This window comes from Lotus japonicus, chromosome 2 (genome assembly GCF_012489685.1).
Source record: "Lotus japonicus ecotype B-129 chromosome 2, LjGifu_v1.2".
NCBI classification, from domain to species: Eukaryota; Viridiplantae; Streptophyta; class Magnoliopsida; order Fabales; family Fabaceae; genus Lotus; species Lotus japonicus.
Genome location: NC_080042.1, coordinates 92267435 through 92286298, shown reverse-complemented (window position 1 = coordinate 92286298; position 18864 = coordinate 92267435). Strand labels below are relative to the sequence as shown.

Here is an 18864-nt window from a genome sequence, read left to right as displayed (position 1 = left end):
TTCGTTAAATTGAATTATATTAACGTGTGATTCACTTCCACTGCGGTCTGCTGTCTTTCCACATTGAACGAAAATGGATAGTGCACTGTCTGTTAAGATAAGATGCCAATTGCCATGTCCTAATCATAACAAGACCATAAGCATCTGTTTCTTCATTTCCTTGCTTATAGAATTTAAGGACGTGTGCAGTGCAGACATTTAAATTTTGATTTAATCACCAACCTAATGGCAGACTTAAGCATGACAACTAGGACATGTTCAAATTGACTTAATTTCTGCTTAAACGCTTCCTTACATATTCCACCAGATAAATTGACACAATTTGCTTAGTAAGACGTAAAATGAGATATCAATAGCAGTGGCGGAGTATTTAAGGGACTAGAGGAGCCCTCAGCCCTCCTATTGTTTTTAAGAAATTTACTAGTAATACTAATAAATATTATTATAATATAGCATATGTAATGAAATATCATGACAAAGGTACATATAGGCATAGCTAGCTATAGGTGATTGTATATGTTAGTAAACATTTTGTATCAAATATATTATAATATGATTAATGTAGATGGAGAAACACATAATAATAACAATAATAAACTAGTAAAGTAAATTTTTAACTTTTATTAATTCCAAAGCTTCTTAGACACCATTTATTATTTTTCTTTCAAATTTTTTGTCTAGTACAGAAGGTGAAGCCTGAAGAGAATGTCTCATAGTGGACGTCTCATTGCAAAGTTTCTCTTGTTCCCAACTTTTGTTAGTAAAAATTATACAACAACTCTAAATTAAAGCTTTTTTATTTCAATTTTCTTTCTCTAATCTCATTTTAATGGGCATGTGCAGCTCTATATCTCTAAAACTTCTTCATTGCTAATTTTTAAGAATTTTTCTATTTTTATAAAGCTTTTTTTATATATTAATTGATGATACTCTATTGAATTTGGGCAAGTTTCCCAAAGTATGTTGGTGGTGCTTGGCTAGCTTCGTTGCAATTTTGATAGATTAGTTCTGGTAGATAGAGAATGTGTATTGCCTTGTCTCTTGGAAGCTACGGTCATTGGTTAAAAAGGGGTATTGGGTCTGTTTTTTTTTTCTTTCACTGGATGGTGTGGTAAGATTTTAAAATGAAGCTGCTAGCATTTTCTTATCTTCTTGTTATAGCTAGTTTAATTCTTTTTAGCTTAGATAAAAAACTCTATTGGATTTGTGGATTTTTGCTCTACTCATCGGAAGCTAGTTAAAAAAAAAAACTTCTTGGCCCTCCAATATATTTTGGTCAAGCTCCGCCACTTTCAATAGGGACAAGGGATTGTCACCCTTCATTTATAGCATCGGAGCATGCAAATCCTCATTAACATTACGTAACAGGTCCATTGCGACTTTTATTTCCATAAAGTTAAAGATGTTTTCAAATCAAAACAAAAGAAAAAGCTGCATAGTTCAAGCATTTTTTTTTGAGTATACTGTTGTACAAAGCAAATACTTTATTTCTTTGTCAATCTAATCTCTAAGGGCAGTGTTAGCCACACACAAAAAGAAAAAGAAAAGAATCAAAGAAAAGATACTACAACATCAACACATGCAAATGAAATTATTGTGCAAATACAAACTATATATAGTTAGATTTTTATCGAATAATTGTTAAGGGCATTATCAAGATATGTTCATAAGGGCCACTTAGCTAGACCACCTTTAATTTCCACTAGAATTAAAGGTCAAGAAGGTCTTCAGTTTGACAATTTTGCTCCAAATACGTAGGAGAATCAGGATGTGTAGACTGATTCTCCATCTTTATGCCAGTCATCTCATCAAGTGTTTTTATCTATATATATTTTTTGAACGTAGGTCACAATATCAAAAATCAAACCGGCATCGAAGCCAAACGGTAAACAAGCAAAAGATCCAAAAGTCCTGGAAGTCCCTCCTCTATCCAAACAACATTTGATCGAGAAGAAGCCTTTCAAACCATAAAATCGGCACAAGAATTGCGTTGTCTACGGACAAAACTCAAAACAGTCATGAATTAGTAAGAGCTGCCATCTCTCCTCCGATAACAATTTATGGCTTAATCAAGTTTTTGGTCCCTATCCTTTGTCATAAATATGGCTTTAGTCCCTCGCCGAAGCAAATGTTGGGATTGGTCCCCGATTTTTGGCAAAATAGTTGACTTTGGTCCTTCCGGCCGGTTGAGTCAACGCCGGAGCTCCGCCAGCTGACGTGGCCCTTGTCACGTCAATTAATGAGCCCAGCTGGATTTTTTTTTCTTTTTTCATTAAATTTAAATAAAATTAAGATACATGAAAATTAAAACATTAATTAACTCTCACTAATTAACCTCCCTTTTAATTAATTAAAACCCAAACCCAGATTTCTTCTTCATCATCATCAACACTATCATCCTTCCTCATCTTCTTCTCATTTACACTCCCAAATCCCAGAAGTTTACAGACACTCCATCCCCAACCCCATCTTCACCACTGATTATTCACACAACATCAGCCCCACCATCACCCCAACCCCATCTTCCATTTCTTTCTTTCTTTTCACGCTCTTTCTATGCTTCTGTTACTGTTTCTCTCCTCTCCTTCTTCTTTTTTTCTCTGAAACCCTAGCCACCTCTCCTGCGCCGCCGGCCTCTTCTCTGCGAGTGGCTACGATGGATGGCCCGGAATGGACCAGATCTGGGTTTTTCTTTACAAGGCTGGGTGGGGTTTTTCTCCACTGCAATCAACCAATCTGTGGATTCAGATCTGTCGGAGGGTTTAGATTCAGGTTTGATGCTGGAACCCGTGAAGAACAGAGACCCATAAGGAGTACTTGGACTGGAAAATTGGGTACGACACAAAAAGGGATTTTTGAATCACGATTGTGGGTTAGAGAAACGTTTATTGATGATGGTGATGATGAGATGATATTGTAGCAGCAGAGCGAAAGGCACCATCACCAGTTCACCACCACCACCTATTTCCTCGTTCTGTTTTTACTTTTTAGACTCTTTCTTTATATTCTTTGTTCTCCCTATATTTCAGCCTTCTATTCTCTTTCTTTTGTTAGACAGATCACCACCACCACCTCTTTCAGACTAGTGGGTTGTTTTCTGATTCGACAAGGTCCCTCATTTGCAATTCAAAAGACAAGTTGAAAAACCAACTAAATGGAAAATTGGGTATGACTCAAGTTGGGATTTAGAGATTGTAGATCTGGGTTGGGTATTTTTTTTTTATGATGATGATGATGGGTTGAAGATGATGTTAATACATGATAAAGAAGATGCAATGAATGAAGATGGTCCTGTTTACTAATTTAATAATTAGTGTTTTAATTTTTTTTAAATGAAAAAGGAAAAAAATCCAAGTGGACTCATTAAATGATGTGGCAATGCCACATGGGATTCTCGGAGCTCCGACGTTGACCCAACCGGCCGGAAGGACCAAAGCCAATCATTTTGCTAAAAAATGGGGACCAATCTCCATCTTTACTCCGGCGAGGGACTAAAGTCATATTTATGGCAAAGGTTAGAGATCAAAAACTGGATTAAGCCACAATTTATTATACTTTTATACAAGTTTCTTTCCAATGAGTATTTCTTGAGTTCTCCTTCAGAGTTAGAGACTATTGTTAGTGGTGTAGGTGTTTGTTTAGTTTTTTTTTTGTCAATTTTCTGATGTAGCAAAAAAAAGTATTTCTTATACTATCCTGATCAATAAAAGAAGGTGACCCCTAATGTGGACCACTTTTAAAGTGGTATAATTTTAGACCACTTTTTTTAACCTGCTATAATAGATCAACACATCTTTTTTTAAAGAAATTTAATACATAACAAATTTTTAATGATATTTTTTCTTTAAAAAATAATGTGTTGACCTGCTATACCCAGTCAAAGTTGATGGTGTAAAATTACACCACCTAAAATTGGTTTACACCACCTAAAATTGGTACATATTAGGTTCACCCATAAAAGAAAGTAGAAAATCAGCAATAGATGCAGTGAAACACAACTCGCACGTAATCTTCTAGAAGTGCTCTATTTTTTTTCATTTTGCACTATTTTATTCTAGATTCACTCTTTCTTGTTGCCTCGTTATTACAGCCGGGAATTGTGGATATTCCACAGGCGAACTCGAATGGATAATTATAGGTTCATATTATGGCCATATTTGACATGTTTAGCTCATAAGCTAGCTGAAAGCTGAAAAACTAGCTGAAAGCTTATAAGCTAGCTGATAGTTGAAAGCTGAAAAACTACGTGATTGAAACAAAAGTGTTTGGTAAAACTAGCTGTTAAACAAGCTAACATTGTAAAAGGACATAAAAGGACATACTTGTATAATTATTTTTATATTTAACATTACTTTATTTTCACATTAATACCTATATGATATTAATATTAAAATTATTATCACTTTAAATATTTTTATTAACTCTAGTTATTTATCATCTTAAAAATATAATATTAATTTTTACTTATTTTTATTAATATAATATTAAAATTATTATCACTTTAAATATTTTTATTATATAATATTAAATAGGTTTAGTGTTTTTATAAATATATAAGGGTAATAGTGAAATTTTAATAAAATAATAAGGATAAAAATGAGAATAGATTTAATAAACTATAAGCTTTATAAGCTACCTGAGATAGCTTATAGCTTAAAGCTTTAAGCTACTGAAATAAGCTCATTCACCAAACACTTTTGAAGAGCTTTTAAGCTAGTCAAATAAGCTTTAAGCTAATCAAATAAGTTATAAGCTAGCTGAAATGACATGCCAAACAAAGCCTATATAGCACAAATGGTTCAATTATTTACTAGTGTGTTAGTTAGCGAGAAACAAGCGTGATACTTTAAGTTGAAGTCAAAAATTCATGATGGGCACGATTCTGGCTGGCTAGATTTTACTAAAGAATGAATTATGACCACTAATTTGTATCAAAACATGCAATAGTTCTCCTTAGTATCCTCAGCTGATGGCAAACATGACCACTTGTCATTTGTATGATAGTATAGGGAGAACCTAATATGCACCATTTTTAGGTGGTGTAATTTTACACCACCTACTTTGACTTGGTATAGTAGGTCAACACATTATATTTTTTAAGAAAAAACATCATTAAAAATTTATCATATATTAAATATCTTTAAAAAAAGATGTGTTGACCTGTTATAGTAGGTTAAAAAAAGTAGTCTAAAATTAGACCACTTTAAAAGTGGTCCACATTAGGGGTCACCTATAGTATATGCGTAAAACGAGTTGTCTGTACGCCAGAGAAAGAAGGTCTTAGGTATTAAAAATATGGTATTTTAACATGAGTCTTTTAGGAAAATAGAGATGAGGATCTTATTTCTTATTTAACATTATGATGTAATTTATTTCATATTCTCAATTATTTTAAATTTAGAAAAAGTATTCTAAATTAAAGTAGATCATCGGTATCAAAGATGATTTTTCTTTTAAAATCTTTTTTTTTCAAAGATGATTTCAAAAGAAGAATTGAAAATGACACTTCTGTAAAAAAAATTAGTGGCAGTCGATTGGTCACCTTTTGACGGTTGCCTTCCAAAATTTGTTTAGCAATATCTGGGGGCCAAAACTGCCAGTCAAAAGGCCACAAATGAATCAACAATAGGCATCTTAATCGAACTTTACTAGCGGTTTCAACATCCAGACAGTAGGAATGAGTATAGAAGTTCGTTTACTACTAGAGTGCTATTGAGCAAAAAATAAATTCATCGGGCTAGCTAAAAATAGTTCAAAGGTTTTACCTAATATGCACCGCAAATAAATGATTTAAAATTACACCAGTTGAAATGTTTTACCTAATGTGCACCCAAAATAAATGATCTAACATCACACCATGTGAAATGGCCGGTTATATACGTTTAGATGTTATTCCCAATTTTTTTATCATAACTACATTTATTTATATTTTTAAGTTTAAGATACTTAACTTTACTGAACGAGCCCTAAGTCTTAGGCTTACCAAACAAACCAGCAGGACTTTGAGCTGTGTTTTGGCCCTCAAACCAAACTATCTCCTTCCTCAGTTTCCTTGTTTTTTGTTTGCCATTCATTTACGATCCGTTTCTATTCCCTGAAAGTCGTGCTGAATGACAATGCAGACACCGCAGACAGGCACAGCAGAGAAGAGGGCGAAGGATTAGTGTTCACCCAACGCACACGTTGAGCGCAGGAGCTCATTGTTGTCTGCGGTGCACAACGGGTTCTTCTTGGTGCTGCTCATCGCACGCGATTTCACCGCATCCCTGCGCTCCTTGAAATGTTGGATCATGCATTGGGTGTTGTTCGATCTTGCACATCAGGTGTCCCCCTTTGACCAGCTGAACTGGAATATTATCTCCACCATGTTCGACATGAATACTCTGGACCCAGCTCCAATTTCTTAGTTGGTTGTGGTTCAGAATTATCAATTCATGAATTTCTCAGTCATAATCAAACTTGCCAACTTATATGATTTTGTGACCTCTTCTAGTTCTCTGTTTTGATTTTTTAAATTAGGGTTTTTTTGTTTTCATTGTCAAGTGTCAACAGATTTTTTCAGAATCCATTTCCTGTTAGCATATTTGCCCAGCAACAATGAATCTTGAAATCTGGTGAGTGTTGGGGTGAGGAAGAAACCTAAACCTCACATAGCTGTAGAGGGTTTTTATTTAAATTCAAAAATTAAACCCTTCAACTCTAAACTAATATTGATACTGTAAAAAAATAAGAAATTACTGGCTCAACCTGCTATATCCGGTCACTTTAGACGGTCTAAATTAACCCTTTTTTAAAACTTGTTCATATTAGGTGACACACTTAGTTAAAGAAGAAAACTTTTGAACCCCAAAGCAAATAGATGGATAGTACATGAAAGCATAGTTATAAAACTCGAACCGGCCGGTTCGGCCGGTTGAATCGGGAACCGGACCCCTTACCGGTCCGAGCCATTAATCAGATCGGTCAAGCAATCAAACCGGTATAAATCGGCGACTCGGCCGGTTTTTTGATGGACCGGTCAGTTTTTTTTTTTTTTTTTTTTTTTTTTTCTGATTTTGCCTTTTTTTTTGTCAAAACTGTTTTTAATGGTCAAACTGTAATTAATTTACATTTAATGTTAATTATTTGGTCAAATGATATTCAATTGAGAGTTATTTAAAAAAATTGTCATGGCTAGGACTTGAACACAGGACCTAGAGGAGGAAAACTAATCCAAATTTCCACTACTCCACCTTGCTTCTTGTTAGGAATAATGCATATTATTTTATATATATGATATACTAAGGTTATATTTTAAATTATTATATTTTTTTAATATAAACCGAGTCAAGCAACCGAACCAATGACCTAGTGGTTGAACCATTAACTCATTGACCCAGTGCCTCGACCGAGTCGATCACCGGTCCGAGTCTGATAACACTGCATGAAAGACATAATCAGGCAAAAGAAAAAAAAATGCAAATGTAGTGTAATATCACAGAGAAAAGGTCTACTCACATAAAACCATATGGAATCCATTTGTCGAGTTGAAAAACTTTCAAGCATGTTAGGGTGGAGCTGCTTGCTAGGCTTAGGCAAATCACATAGTCCATCAATCATACTAAGTTCAAGGAACTCTTTCTTCTGTTTCTCAATGATCTCCCTCACAAAAGCAATTGAATCTTCAATATCATGTTTTGGTTTTTCTAACAAGTTGGCCAGAACAGAGTTCAATTTTCCATCTTCTTTTTCCTTCTGCAGATACATATATATAAAAAATTAATATCAGGATCCAAGAAAATGACAAATTCAAATTAGGTTTAGTGCAATCTATAATGTAATTAATTAATCATACACAATAAACAAAAAAGAAAGTATGACTGAACTAGTTTACCTGATGGCATTTTTTGATGGGTTCATATTAGATTTGCCAAGGCATCCGTAAAATAAAGAGAAAGCTTCCTATGTCCCTTCCCCTAAAAATACCCCCAATCACCTCTGAAGTTTAAATCTCATACAGCTCAGAGTATCACCCACTCCTGATCACCACCTTCTCACCAATTACATAGTTTTCTCACTTATACCATCATCCACCTTAAGCCTTTATTCCCTGTATATGCTCCAGAAATTATTTCTAAGCATATACAACTCACTCCATAAAGCCTTAAGAGTTAAGAGTTAAGACCACTATTAGTGGAAAGGGTGCTAACGGTTCTACTAAAGTAAGTTATGCAAATCTAGAAATAGGGTTGAGAGGCAGTTGTGTTAGACATATAGTTCAATTTGTTTTTTAACACAATCGAAAGAAAATTGCAGGAAAAAACAATCAGTAACCTTAGAGGCAAATAATTTCTCAGCAACTAGTGATGATAGAAAAATTAGAACAAGAAACTCAAATCCCAGAACTGAAGACAAAAACAAATTCCTGTCGCTCAATAATTTTTTTCGGAGAAATTTGAAATTTTATATTGTGCCTTAGCTGTGTACTTCAGTAAAACCAGAGCCCCGTTAAACTCGAGAATGTGAATGGTAAGAAGTGATAAGGCATGGGAATGAAAAGAACCAAGACTTAAATTATTTGTCCAAAAGACAAAATTCCATGGACCTAAATTCTAGCAGAAAGAAAATACAAACCCATTTGTAGTACATAACACACTGGACAATAGCACCCACAATTTAAAAAAAAGGAAGTTATTCCCAAGTACAAGTGAGTCATAGAAAAGGGCGAACCCTAAAAAGTAATTTCCAATTAGATGTTGCATAACTGAAATACTATCGATCATCTGTTCCTATTAGAGAAATAACAATAACATGTGCAAATCCTCTAAATGGAAAAATCTCCTACTTAATTCTTTCAAAGAGTAAAGTCACTCATTATTAGTTCTATAAGATTTTTGTAGTTACATTAGTTACTCAAAGTCAAAGACTAGATGTCACCACTCACTGTGTTCATCTGTTAAAGTTTTTATCACCATACTAGTCCTACAAAATACAGGAAAAATCCATACACAAGTAGAACAGGAGAGACAAAACTACCTCTTTCAGCACAAGTAGCAACCAGCATCCACCATCACTGAGATCTTTGACCAGAATGCAAGGAATGATGAATTAAATTTCTGCACCATTCAATTAGAAAAATATTATAGTGAATGATTAAACAAATTAATTCCAAAGATACAATCCAAATTTCAAGTAGGAAATCAACAAGCTTACTTCATAAGTATCTTGTTAATTGTTATGTACTAAATGATCGACTGACATTTGGATTTGGAATTCCATCTAACCCAATCCAAATGCAGAAGAGCTACTTGATAAAACCCTAAAACAATCAAATAGGGGAAGCAGAGTTTCGCTAAGGAAGCATAGTGTAATGTGATGCAAGAAATCTGGTAGAGAGAAACTCGACCAAGTAAAATCAAAGGCAGAAAATCAAAAGAAAACTAAGAAAAGAAGATAAAATAAAACTTTGTCAATTTTCTTGTTAATATTTCATAATGGAAACCATACAACTTATACTAACTATCCACTCTAAGGGATGAAAGGTGACCTTACATGTGACACCATCATAGAAAGTAAAATACTCTAGAACATGATCTAAATAACAAACTAGAAATAAACATAGAAATAATATTAACTAATTATATTTGGCCTAGTAACTTGAGGCCCATAAAGGATGTATTTATAGAAGCTCATTAAGCATGCAACCCTCTACCATTACCATCCCCTTGAAAACATCCTTGTCCTCAAGGATGAGAAATAGACTATCCAAGCAATAATAAGAATCCACTCAAGAAGTGTAGTGCTATGCCAAAGCCCATGAAAGGAGTACAAAGTCTGTGAAGTGAACTCTGGCATGGAACAAACTAAATATGTATTGTCTAATTCCATTTCAGAGAAACAAGTCCCAATGCCACGCCCTATTGCCAAAGGTGCTCTAATGAACTTGTCATCAACAATGCTATGCCATAAAAAGCTATTTCCAGTAGGATGACATTGCCCAAGAGAGACCATATATGTGTTGACCCAATGCCACGCTAGCAAGCTTTGTTGGAGAAAGAGCTGTAGTGAAGAAGGACCCAATCCATCAGAATAATAATCCATGATCCATAAATATAGGTGGCCTAGGCCAAATTGTTGAGATTCATATTGCTGTAAAACATGAGCAATAGTAGCATAAGACTTTGCTGCTGTATCTAGCTTTGAATTCTGACTTGTAAACGGACACATAACAGCCTCTTGTATCTTGTTGCAGTTTCCCATACTCACTGAGTCCTTGATGGTTTGTATTCTAGGAGAAGTACCATCTGAGGAGTGACAGAAGTAGGGCATGACCAAAAGAGCTCTTGCAGTCGTGACAAAGCAGGACCTTTGGTGCGATGCTTGAAGACTCAGGGCTGAACTAGATATAAAGTAGAGTGGTAATGATCTTCACAGGCCACTATAACATAACCTAGGAAACTCAAACATGAATCTCCTATACACTGCATAGAAAAGTTACCATATGATAGGTTAGATGTAGCAGCTAGAATACCAGGATCAAAAAGGGAAATTACTTTTCCATATAATTGAGACAGTTTAATTTCTGAAAATAAAATCACTGGTCTCATCATCTTCCATTCAAGTAAACTGAGGTTGAAGCACTTTTCTAACAGCATGTCAAAATGAGCAGCAACGCAGTTCTGTATATCCCTTGATTCAGATCCTACCACCATGGTAGTTTCACTGTGCAAACCAATTTCTGGTATAGCAATTTCTTGAGATCTGAATGGGGTTTCCACCACTGTTGAAGTTTCAAACTGTGCTCCAACAGAGTTTACAGATAAGATGTCAGTGCTCTTCACTTCAAGTGTGGCAGATCTAGATGCTACAAACTGCAATCTGAATTCCTCCTTAAATTTCTCCCGAGTATGAAACTGTTGGTGCATGCAATTGTACCATGATAGTGCAATTGTAGCATTGCATTTCAGCTCTTTATGTGTAGCATACTTAGCAACAGTTAGCAACAGAATAAGACCTAGGTAACTCAACCTTGAATCTCCATAAACACATTTAGAGAAGTCACCATAGGATAGAGAAAAAATAGCATTGCAAATACCAGGATCAAAGGAAGTAATAATGAAGCCAAGTAAAGCAGGTAGAGAAGTTCCAATTAAAGATGCAAGAACCAATGAATCAAGGTTAGGAGTCCTAGGCATGATGGAATGCATTAGAAATTGTTCAATGTTAACCTGCTGCTCTTTATAAATCCGCTCAGAGCTATTGTCAAACACATGGTGGCTTAATATGAAGTCTCCAGCAACACATTTAGTCAAGGCCCCATATGCTAGCTTAGGAGTGTGAGTACAAATTCCAGGATCAAAAGAGATTATGAATAAGCCAGTATTAGCCAAGAACTTAAATAACAGAGAGTCAAGAGCATAAGTAGAGCCAACTTGTTTCTCTTTATCTTCAGACTCATGCATGTTGTCAAAAAGTTTTCTCTCATGCATTTTATCAAACAGTTGGGGAGGGTGTGTAGAAACATAGTCTTTTTTTGAGAAAACTGCATCAGGGGTAAATGAATTGGGAATACAATCAGACCTGATCAGTGGAGGTGTGGAAAAAACCTGGGTACAGTGAGTAGAAATACCCAGAGGCCTCTTTGTTGGTGGTGTCTCAAAATAGATATAGGCTTTTGGATCCGTCTCAGATATAACCTGATGTGGAATCACCATAGTCTTGGATTGTGCAGAAGAAGATAATCCCAAGTGGTGGCTAGGCAACCCCTCCTAGTTATCCGCTACTAATGGAACCTCGGAGGTAGAATTGTGCCTTGAGTCATCCATTGGTAGAGTGGGAACCTCGACTGCAGTTTGATACGTACTGTAGCAAATTGTGTCAGCCACTGTTGCAGGCACTTCATCTTCATGTATGTCCTCAGGTGGGGAATTCTCAGGGTCAATCGAAACAGCCAAAGGTTTCTGAAAATGTAATTGGAAAGCAATTCTGAAATCTTCCCATTTTTTAAATTGGGATCTCTTTCCCATGAACCAGGGGAGTGCTTCCACACCCAAATGAAGGGTAGCAAGTGGCAATTGCAGATCTGGAGAAATGTTATTCAAAATGAAATAACATTCAGTGTTGAAAAGCCAATCAGTGGGGTTTTCTCCTTTGAACATGTAAAGCTTTAGAGGGTGGGAACCAGGAGGTGTGGCTGTGTAACATGGTTGGGTGGGGGGAAAATTTGTTTGGGGCTTATGGGAATAGTGGGCAGTTTGGGTTGAACGTTGTGAGGCTTGGTGAAAAGAAGTGGGTTCTGGAATGTGACGGGTGAAATTTTGGTGGTAAGGGTGAAAAGGTGGGGGCGTTGGTTCTGATATGGGTGGGAAAACTGAAGCTGTGGAAGAAACTCCATGTGGGTTGCTGTGTGGGTACGGTGAGGAAGGCTGTGTGTAGTTGGCAGCTTCATATGGGATAAAATATTGTGGTGGTGGGGGTTGTGGTGGGATTGAAGGTGGGTGGATGTACTGGTATGCTACTTGGTCCATGAACCAAGGATTTTCAGATACTGGCCCTGAAAATCCACCATTAATGGCGGGACAGGAAGGTGAAGAATGGGCGTAGAAGATGGATCGGGGATCACGTTGTGCGGAGAGGATGGATGATAATACATCATAGCTGAGCACCATGATGCAATGGAAGGAAGAGATCAGTGATGAAAGCACCAAATTGGTAGAGAGAAACTCTACCAAGTAAAATCAAAGGCAGAAAATCAAAAGAAAACTAAGAAAAGATAAAATAAAACTTTGTCAATTTTCTTGTTAATATTTCATAATGGAAACCATACAACTTATACTAACTATCCACTCTAAGGGATGAAAGGTGACCTTACATGTGGCACCATCATAGAAAGTAGAATACTCTAGAACATGATCTAAATAACAAACTAGAAATAAACATAGAAATAATATTAACTAATTATATTTGGCCTAGTAACTTGAGGCCCATAAAGGATGTATTTATAGAAGCTCATTAAGCATGCAACCCTCTACCAAAATCTTCTCTACGCAATGCTCACCTGAAAAAGGAACCCTTGCCTATGCTGCCAAGTTCCGATCGATTACCTTGCTTGCACACTCTCCAAATCGGAGAAGAATCTGGTTCTAAACCGTAATCGGTCAGCTAGGGCTTTGAAACGCCGTGAAAATTCCACCATCGCTCTAATTAAGGCTACCACGGAGATCGCCAACGCCGCCGCCACATTTCGTCGGCATCGAGAATTCCATGGTGAAGGTGCTGCAGAGAATCGCACAGAAGTGTTGTATGAGAGAAACATTGTAAGGATATAAAATTGCTAGGTTATGGTCTTATGGAAGAGAACGAAGGGGGCAGAGATTCAAATACACAAAACGGAATTAATTATTCGATCCCGCCAAATTCACTTTCTCCTCTCTTTTAGGAAATATAATATCTATCTTTCATCAAATTTTCATGGAGATAAAGTATCACAATTGTTGAGTGTGATAGATTGCTTTGGGGAAGTTGTGGACATTAAGGGTAAGAGACTCAGAGCTATAGAATGAATGAGTCGTGGTAGCTTTGGCGCGGGTTTTCCTTTAGGTTCAAACAACAATTTTGAATTCAACATTTTGCCTAAGCACCGCAGCAGCTCCAATTTGATTATGCTTCCTCAACCATAGAAAGGGCTTTGCCAGATGAGGGTTGAGTTCATGTAAAAAAATGAAATTGGAAACTTATCGGAAAGATCCATCTCAATTCTCACAATATAAAAACTTCTTTCATTTACTTTTTAATTTTTAAATAAGTACATACATTTAACAGTATATATTAAATGTCTCTTAACTGGTATCCTTAGGAAACAAGTACTTGATAAGATTAATACAGTGGAAGCAAAGCAGCATGTTATTATTGTTACAAAGAAGAGGAAGAAAAAAATGGCTTATAGATAGAATTCATTTCATTCCTCCTATCCTATGCATGAAAAGTAGCAACATCTGTTTCTTCCAATTCTATACCCTGCTCAGCAAGCCTCTTCTCCTTGTAAACATACCACTTAGCACAACCCAAATAAATCACCACATTTATAGCACTCAGAATAGCCAAGAGCCAATAAAAGTCATGGAGCCTCCCTCTATTAAGATTATCTGCAATCCAGGGTTGACTCGGGCCTGTCAACTTGTTTACTATAGTCACCAACAATGAGCTAAAGAAAAAGCCCAATGACAATGTGCTTAAGAAAAGCCCAGTGCTCATGGTTTTCATCCCTTTAGGGCACTCTCTAAGGAAAAAATCCAACTGGCCCATGTACATAAATGCCTCCCCTGACCCAACAAAGAAGAACTGTGGGACCAACCAAAACACGCTCAGTGACATCTTCGCCTTTGGAGTATCGATAAAACCATGTGATTCAGCGAATCTCAACCGTTTTAGTTCAACGACCGCTGCCGCCACCATTGATATGACGGAGAGGACTAAACCGACACCTACGCGCTGCAAAGGGGTGAATCCTTGTGGGTTTTTGAGTACTTTTTTGGCCACCGGAGCAATGAAGCGGTCATAGAAGGGGACAGTTAAGAGGATGGTTCCGATTAAGAAGACAGTCATTGATGCGGCGGGGATTTCGAATGATCCGATGTGGCAGTTCATGGTGGTAGCTTGGGAGACTGAGAATGTGGTCATTTGAGCGTGGATCGACCAGAACATGATGGTGGTGGCCCAAATTGGGAGCATTCTGACGATCTGTTTTACTTCTTCTACGTCTGTTAAAGTAGTGAGATACCATTTCTTCTTTTTTGTGATTCCACCTGCATTTTCTGTGTCCTTGATTGCTGCTCTGTCCAAGAATCTGCTTGTGAATATTAGTAAATTAGTTAGTTTAATAATTAAAAATATTGAGAATTCTATTTTTTATATATTTTTTTAATAAAGAAGATATCAATGGAATTAGACTAAAATGAAAAACCATATAGGAAGTTATAAACTACTCCAATACTCCAAGTAGCTTTAAAAATAAGGTATGAGACAATAAAATAAGCTCAGTAGCCAAACATATCTATTTTGATGAAAAGTTAAATAAATTATAGCTTAATTCATGACATGTTATGGCTTGATTGGCTTCAGATTCCCCTATGAATTATGAGTTGTAACCGTAACCGTAAGACATGCTAGCTATAATATTTAGGGCCCCTAAATGATCAATACAAAAGTTTAAGCAAACATTATTTCCAGCACACGGAATATGACAATTGAATGAAAATTTTAAATTCTCAACAATGATCGGGTAAGAGTTGAGAGATATATGGATTGAGAAAGTCTAGGATGAATTCTTATGATATAATTTATTTTTAGAAAACTGAGTGGTGGAAAGAAAGTTAGAGCCATAAATCCATAATTAGAGTGAGAATTGTTACCTGAACTGCTCACTATGCGGCAACCTCTGCTTCTTGGTCTTTCCTGATTCATCTAACATGCCATCATCGTCATCAAACAGCAATGAAGAATCAGAGGGCACTTGCAAGTGCCTCTTCCTCCAAGCCGCCACAACCACCTCTGCAATCTGAGTCAGTGGACTCCCCACCGGTTTCTTAAACCTGTACTTCTTGGTCCCCAACAAGAACACAACTAGCGCGAACACAATGGCACAGGCACATATTCCATAACCCCATATCCTCCCCACGTTGTCTTGAATGTAAACAAGAGCTGTCACTGCAGCCAGAGACCCAATGCTCACGAAGAAGTAGAACCAGTCGAAGAATTTGATCATTCCCTTCTTCTCTTCATCGTCTGAATCATCAAACTGGTCTGACCCGAATCCTGACACGCTGGATTTCAACCCGCCGGTGCCGAGCGCCGTCACGTAAAGCGCTAAATACAGCACCGTCAGCTGATTGCTGTCTGCTTGCACGCATGGCGCAGTGTGATCTTCACTGCACTTTGGAGGATGTAAGCTCGGAATTATAGTTGATATCGTCAAGATAGTAACACCCTGTATTGGATAAAATCATGGAATTAACTTAATTACTCTTTTGGCAAAAAAATGATTGAAACAATAATAAATTAAGATTGTGGTCCTCGATCTTACAGTTGCTTGAACAGCTGCAAAGACAGCGATATTGAGGTATCTGTCAAAGAAGGAATTGAAAAATTTAGTAAACAATGAGGTAAACAAGTCAAGTAATGACTGAAAGAACACATAAACAAGAGTAATGTTACTCACACACCTCTAAAGAGAGGTGTGTGAGGTGGAATGATGAGAGAGATAGAAAGAAAAGAAAAAGTAAGGGAGAGAAAGTATGAGATGTGATAGATGGTAAGAGGAGAGAGATAGAAACAAAAAGAGGTGAAAATGAAGTGTTTTAAAAATGAGATGTGTGTATATATCATTACTCCATACACAAACTAATAAATGTGATTTGAATAAAATAAAATAAAATGACGAAATCTTATCTTTCTTGTCCACTAAAATGATTGCACTGCCACTCATTTCTCATTATACAAATTTTATATTTCTCGTAAATGTATGTACCATGATAAAAAAAAAGGGTGATCTGATGAGTCATGTAATAAAGAATGATGTAGTAAAATCAGAGAAAGGTATGGTTCGGACCTTCCGAGAAAGGTATCTGCTAAAAATCCACCCAATAAACAGAGCATGAAGGAGGTTCCCAAGAAGTTGGTGACAACATTGGCGGAGACAGCATTGCCCAAATGCATTGTACCCGTCAAATATGTCACTAAATTGACAGCAATACCTAGTGTTGTTAACCTCTCCATCACTTCTCCTCCTGATCATAACAAAAACAAATTAACCATGCTAATTAATCTGATCAATAAGACTGTTTATGCACGTTAATTCACCAAATTGTGTGATTGAGTACCTAAAATCATGGCGGCTGCAATCCAACCACCGGTTTTGGACCTCTCTGCAGGGCGGCCCTTGTAATCCCACGCATCTGGGATGGTTTTTCCTTGTGTTGTAGGGAGTGTCCCCATTGCAGAGAAAGACATATGAAACTCTGTTAAGATGGTTGGTTACTGCAGAGAAAAGGAAGTTGGATGAGTATGGAAGAGGGGATTCAGGTTTTGGCCTTTATATACCCCCAGGCCCAAGGTTTTGGCCTTAGATGACTAGGATTTGTTTATGTCTTCCTTATCAATTATAGTCACCACAACCAACTCTTGGTTAGAATCTATATATATTAGTAAAGCTCACTTGAGTTAAGTATTAAGTACAAATACACATGAGAACCTACATACATTAGTAAAAAAACTGGTGTTTTAATGAGATAGCTTAGTGAGTCAATGAACGGGTAGTGGAAACTTGTGCACTAATGATTTCAGTTTTAAACTTACTAAATATCAAATGTATAAGCAAAAGAGTAACGTCCATACCAAAAGTGTAACAGCCACAAAATTATATCTGCAAATGGTTTTAGCAAAGTACCTTAAATTAAAATTAAAATTAATGTTAATTTTAAACTAATATCAATTTAGTCCAAGAAAAAAAAAACTATTAACAATAAAGCATACTTCCGCTAAAATTAATCTTGATATGCAATGGTCTTAGTTTGTTATCCAATTTTCTGCAGGAATATATGTCTATTTTTCTTAAACTCACAAACTCTTAAAATTCCTGAACATTGTAACTCCGAAGAAAAACTAACATTAAATTAAAAATAGTGGCATGATGGCAATACCAGTGTCAAAAACTTAATAAAAAGCACACTTGTGTTTTGCATGCACTTAATGTATTAAACCATAAAAGCTCACATACCTTTATATTAAATACATTAAAAAATAAAAAATTTAATAAACTAAAAACTGAAAAAAATTGTATTATAAAAACCTATTCAACTACTTATATAAAATAACAACATTCATAGACTTAAAATTGACTTGAGCTTTGCATTTGACAAATTTAAAAAATCAAAATAAAAAACAAAATAATATTTATTAATAAATAATTTAGATAAAATACTTTTAAAATAAAAAAAATTTCTATCAATATATATCTATCTATAGAGTACTTGGGGCTCTTATTTCCCAAAGTAATTATATATATATATATATATATATATATATATTTGGTTTTTCCAAAAAAAAAATATCTATCTATCTATATATATTAGTAAAGCTCACTTGTGCTAAGTATTAAGTACAAATACACATGAGAACCTACATACATTAGTAAAAAAGCCGGTGTTTTAATGAGATAGCTTATATATTAGTAAAGCTCACTTGAGCTAAGTATTAAGTACAAATACACATGAGAACCTACATACATTAGTAAAAAAACTGGTGTTTTAATGAGATAGCTTAGTGAGTCAATGAACGGGTAGTAGAAACTTGTGCACTAATGATTTCAGTTTTAAACTTACTAAATATCAAATGTATAAGCAAAAGAGTAACATCCATACCAAAAGTGTAACAGGCCACAAAGTTATATCTACAAATGGTTTTAGCACAGTACCTTAAATTAAAATCAAATTTAATGTTAATTTTAAACTAATATCAATTTAGTCCAAGAAAAAAAAACTATTAACAATAAAGCATACTTCCGCCTAAATTAATCTTGATATGCAATGGTCTTAGTTTGCTGTCCAATTTTCTGCAGGAATATATGCCTATTTTTCTTAAACTCACAAACTCTTAGAATTCCTGAACATTGTAACTCCGAAGAAAAACTAACATTAAATTAAAAATAGTAGCATGATGGCAATACCAGTGTCAAAAACTTAATAAAATTGTTAATGTCAAGAGGCCATTCAACTATCTACATTCAATAAATAAAAAATGAAATGTATTATATTGAACCATGCATATATTATATCTCTATATAAACAAACCAGTGAAATCACTCACAAACTCAAATTATTCATATTTCTT

At 35.6% G+C, this 18864-nt stretch overlaps 1 protein-coding gene across 1 annotated transcript; it reads right to left on the bottom strand.

Moving 5' to 3' along the window:
* Positions 1-13734: 13734 nt before the first annotated feature.
* Positions 13735-17122, bottom strand: LOC130741070 (protein NRT1/ PTR FAMILY 6.3-like). Its single transcript, XM_057593853.1, has 5 exons — positions 16857-17122; positions 16586-16763; positions 16061-16100; positions 15390-15964; positions 13735-14824 (listed from the first exon to the last, which is right to left on the bottom strand). The coding sequence occupies exons 1-5, from the start codon at positions 16984-16986 to the stop codon at positions 13951-13953; spliced, it is 1797 nt and encodes a 598-aa protein (XP_057449836.1). The 5' UTR covers positions 16987-17122; the 3' UTR covers positions 13735-13950.
* Between the last annotated feature and the right edge of the window lie 1742 nt (positions 17123-18864).

Coding starts and splice junctions, on each gene's coding strand:
- LOC130741070 (XM_057593853.1), bottom strand. CDS start 16,986: ATGTCTTTCTCTGCAATGGGGACACTCCCTACAACACAAGGAAAAACC. Junction 16,101..16,585: donor GCAGATACCTTTCTCGGAAG/GTCCGAACCATA, acceptor CTTCTTTGACAG/ATACCTCAATATCGCTGTCT. Junction 15,965..16,060: donor TTGCAGCTGTTCAAGCAACT/GTAAGATCGAGG, acceptor TATCCAATACAG/GGTGTTACTATCTTGACGAT.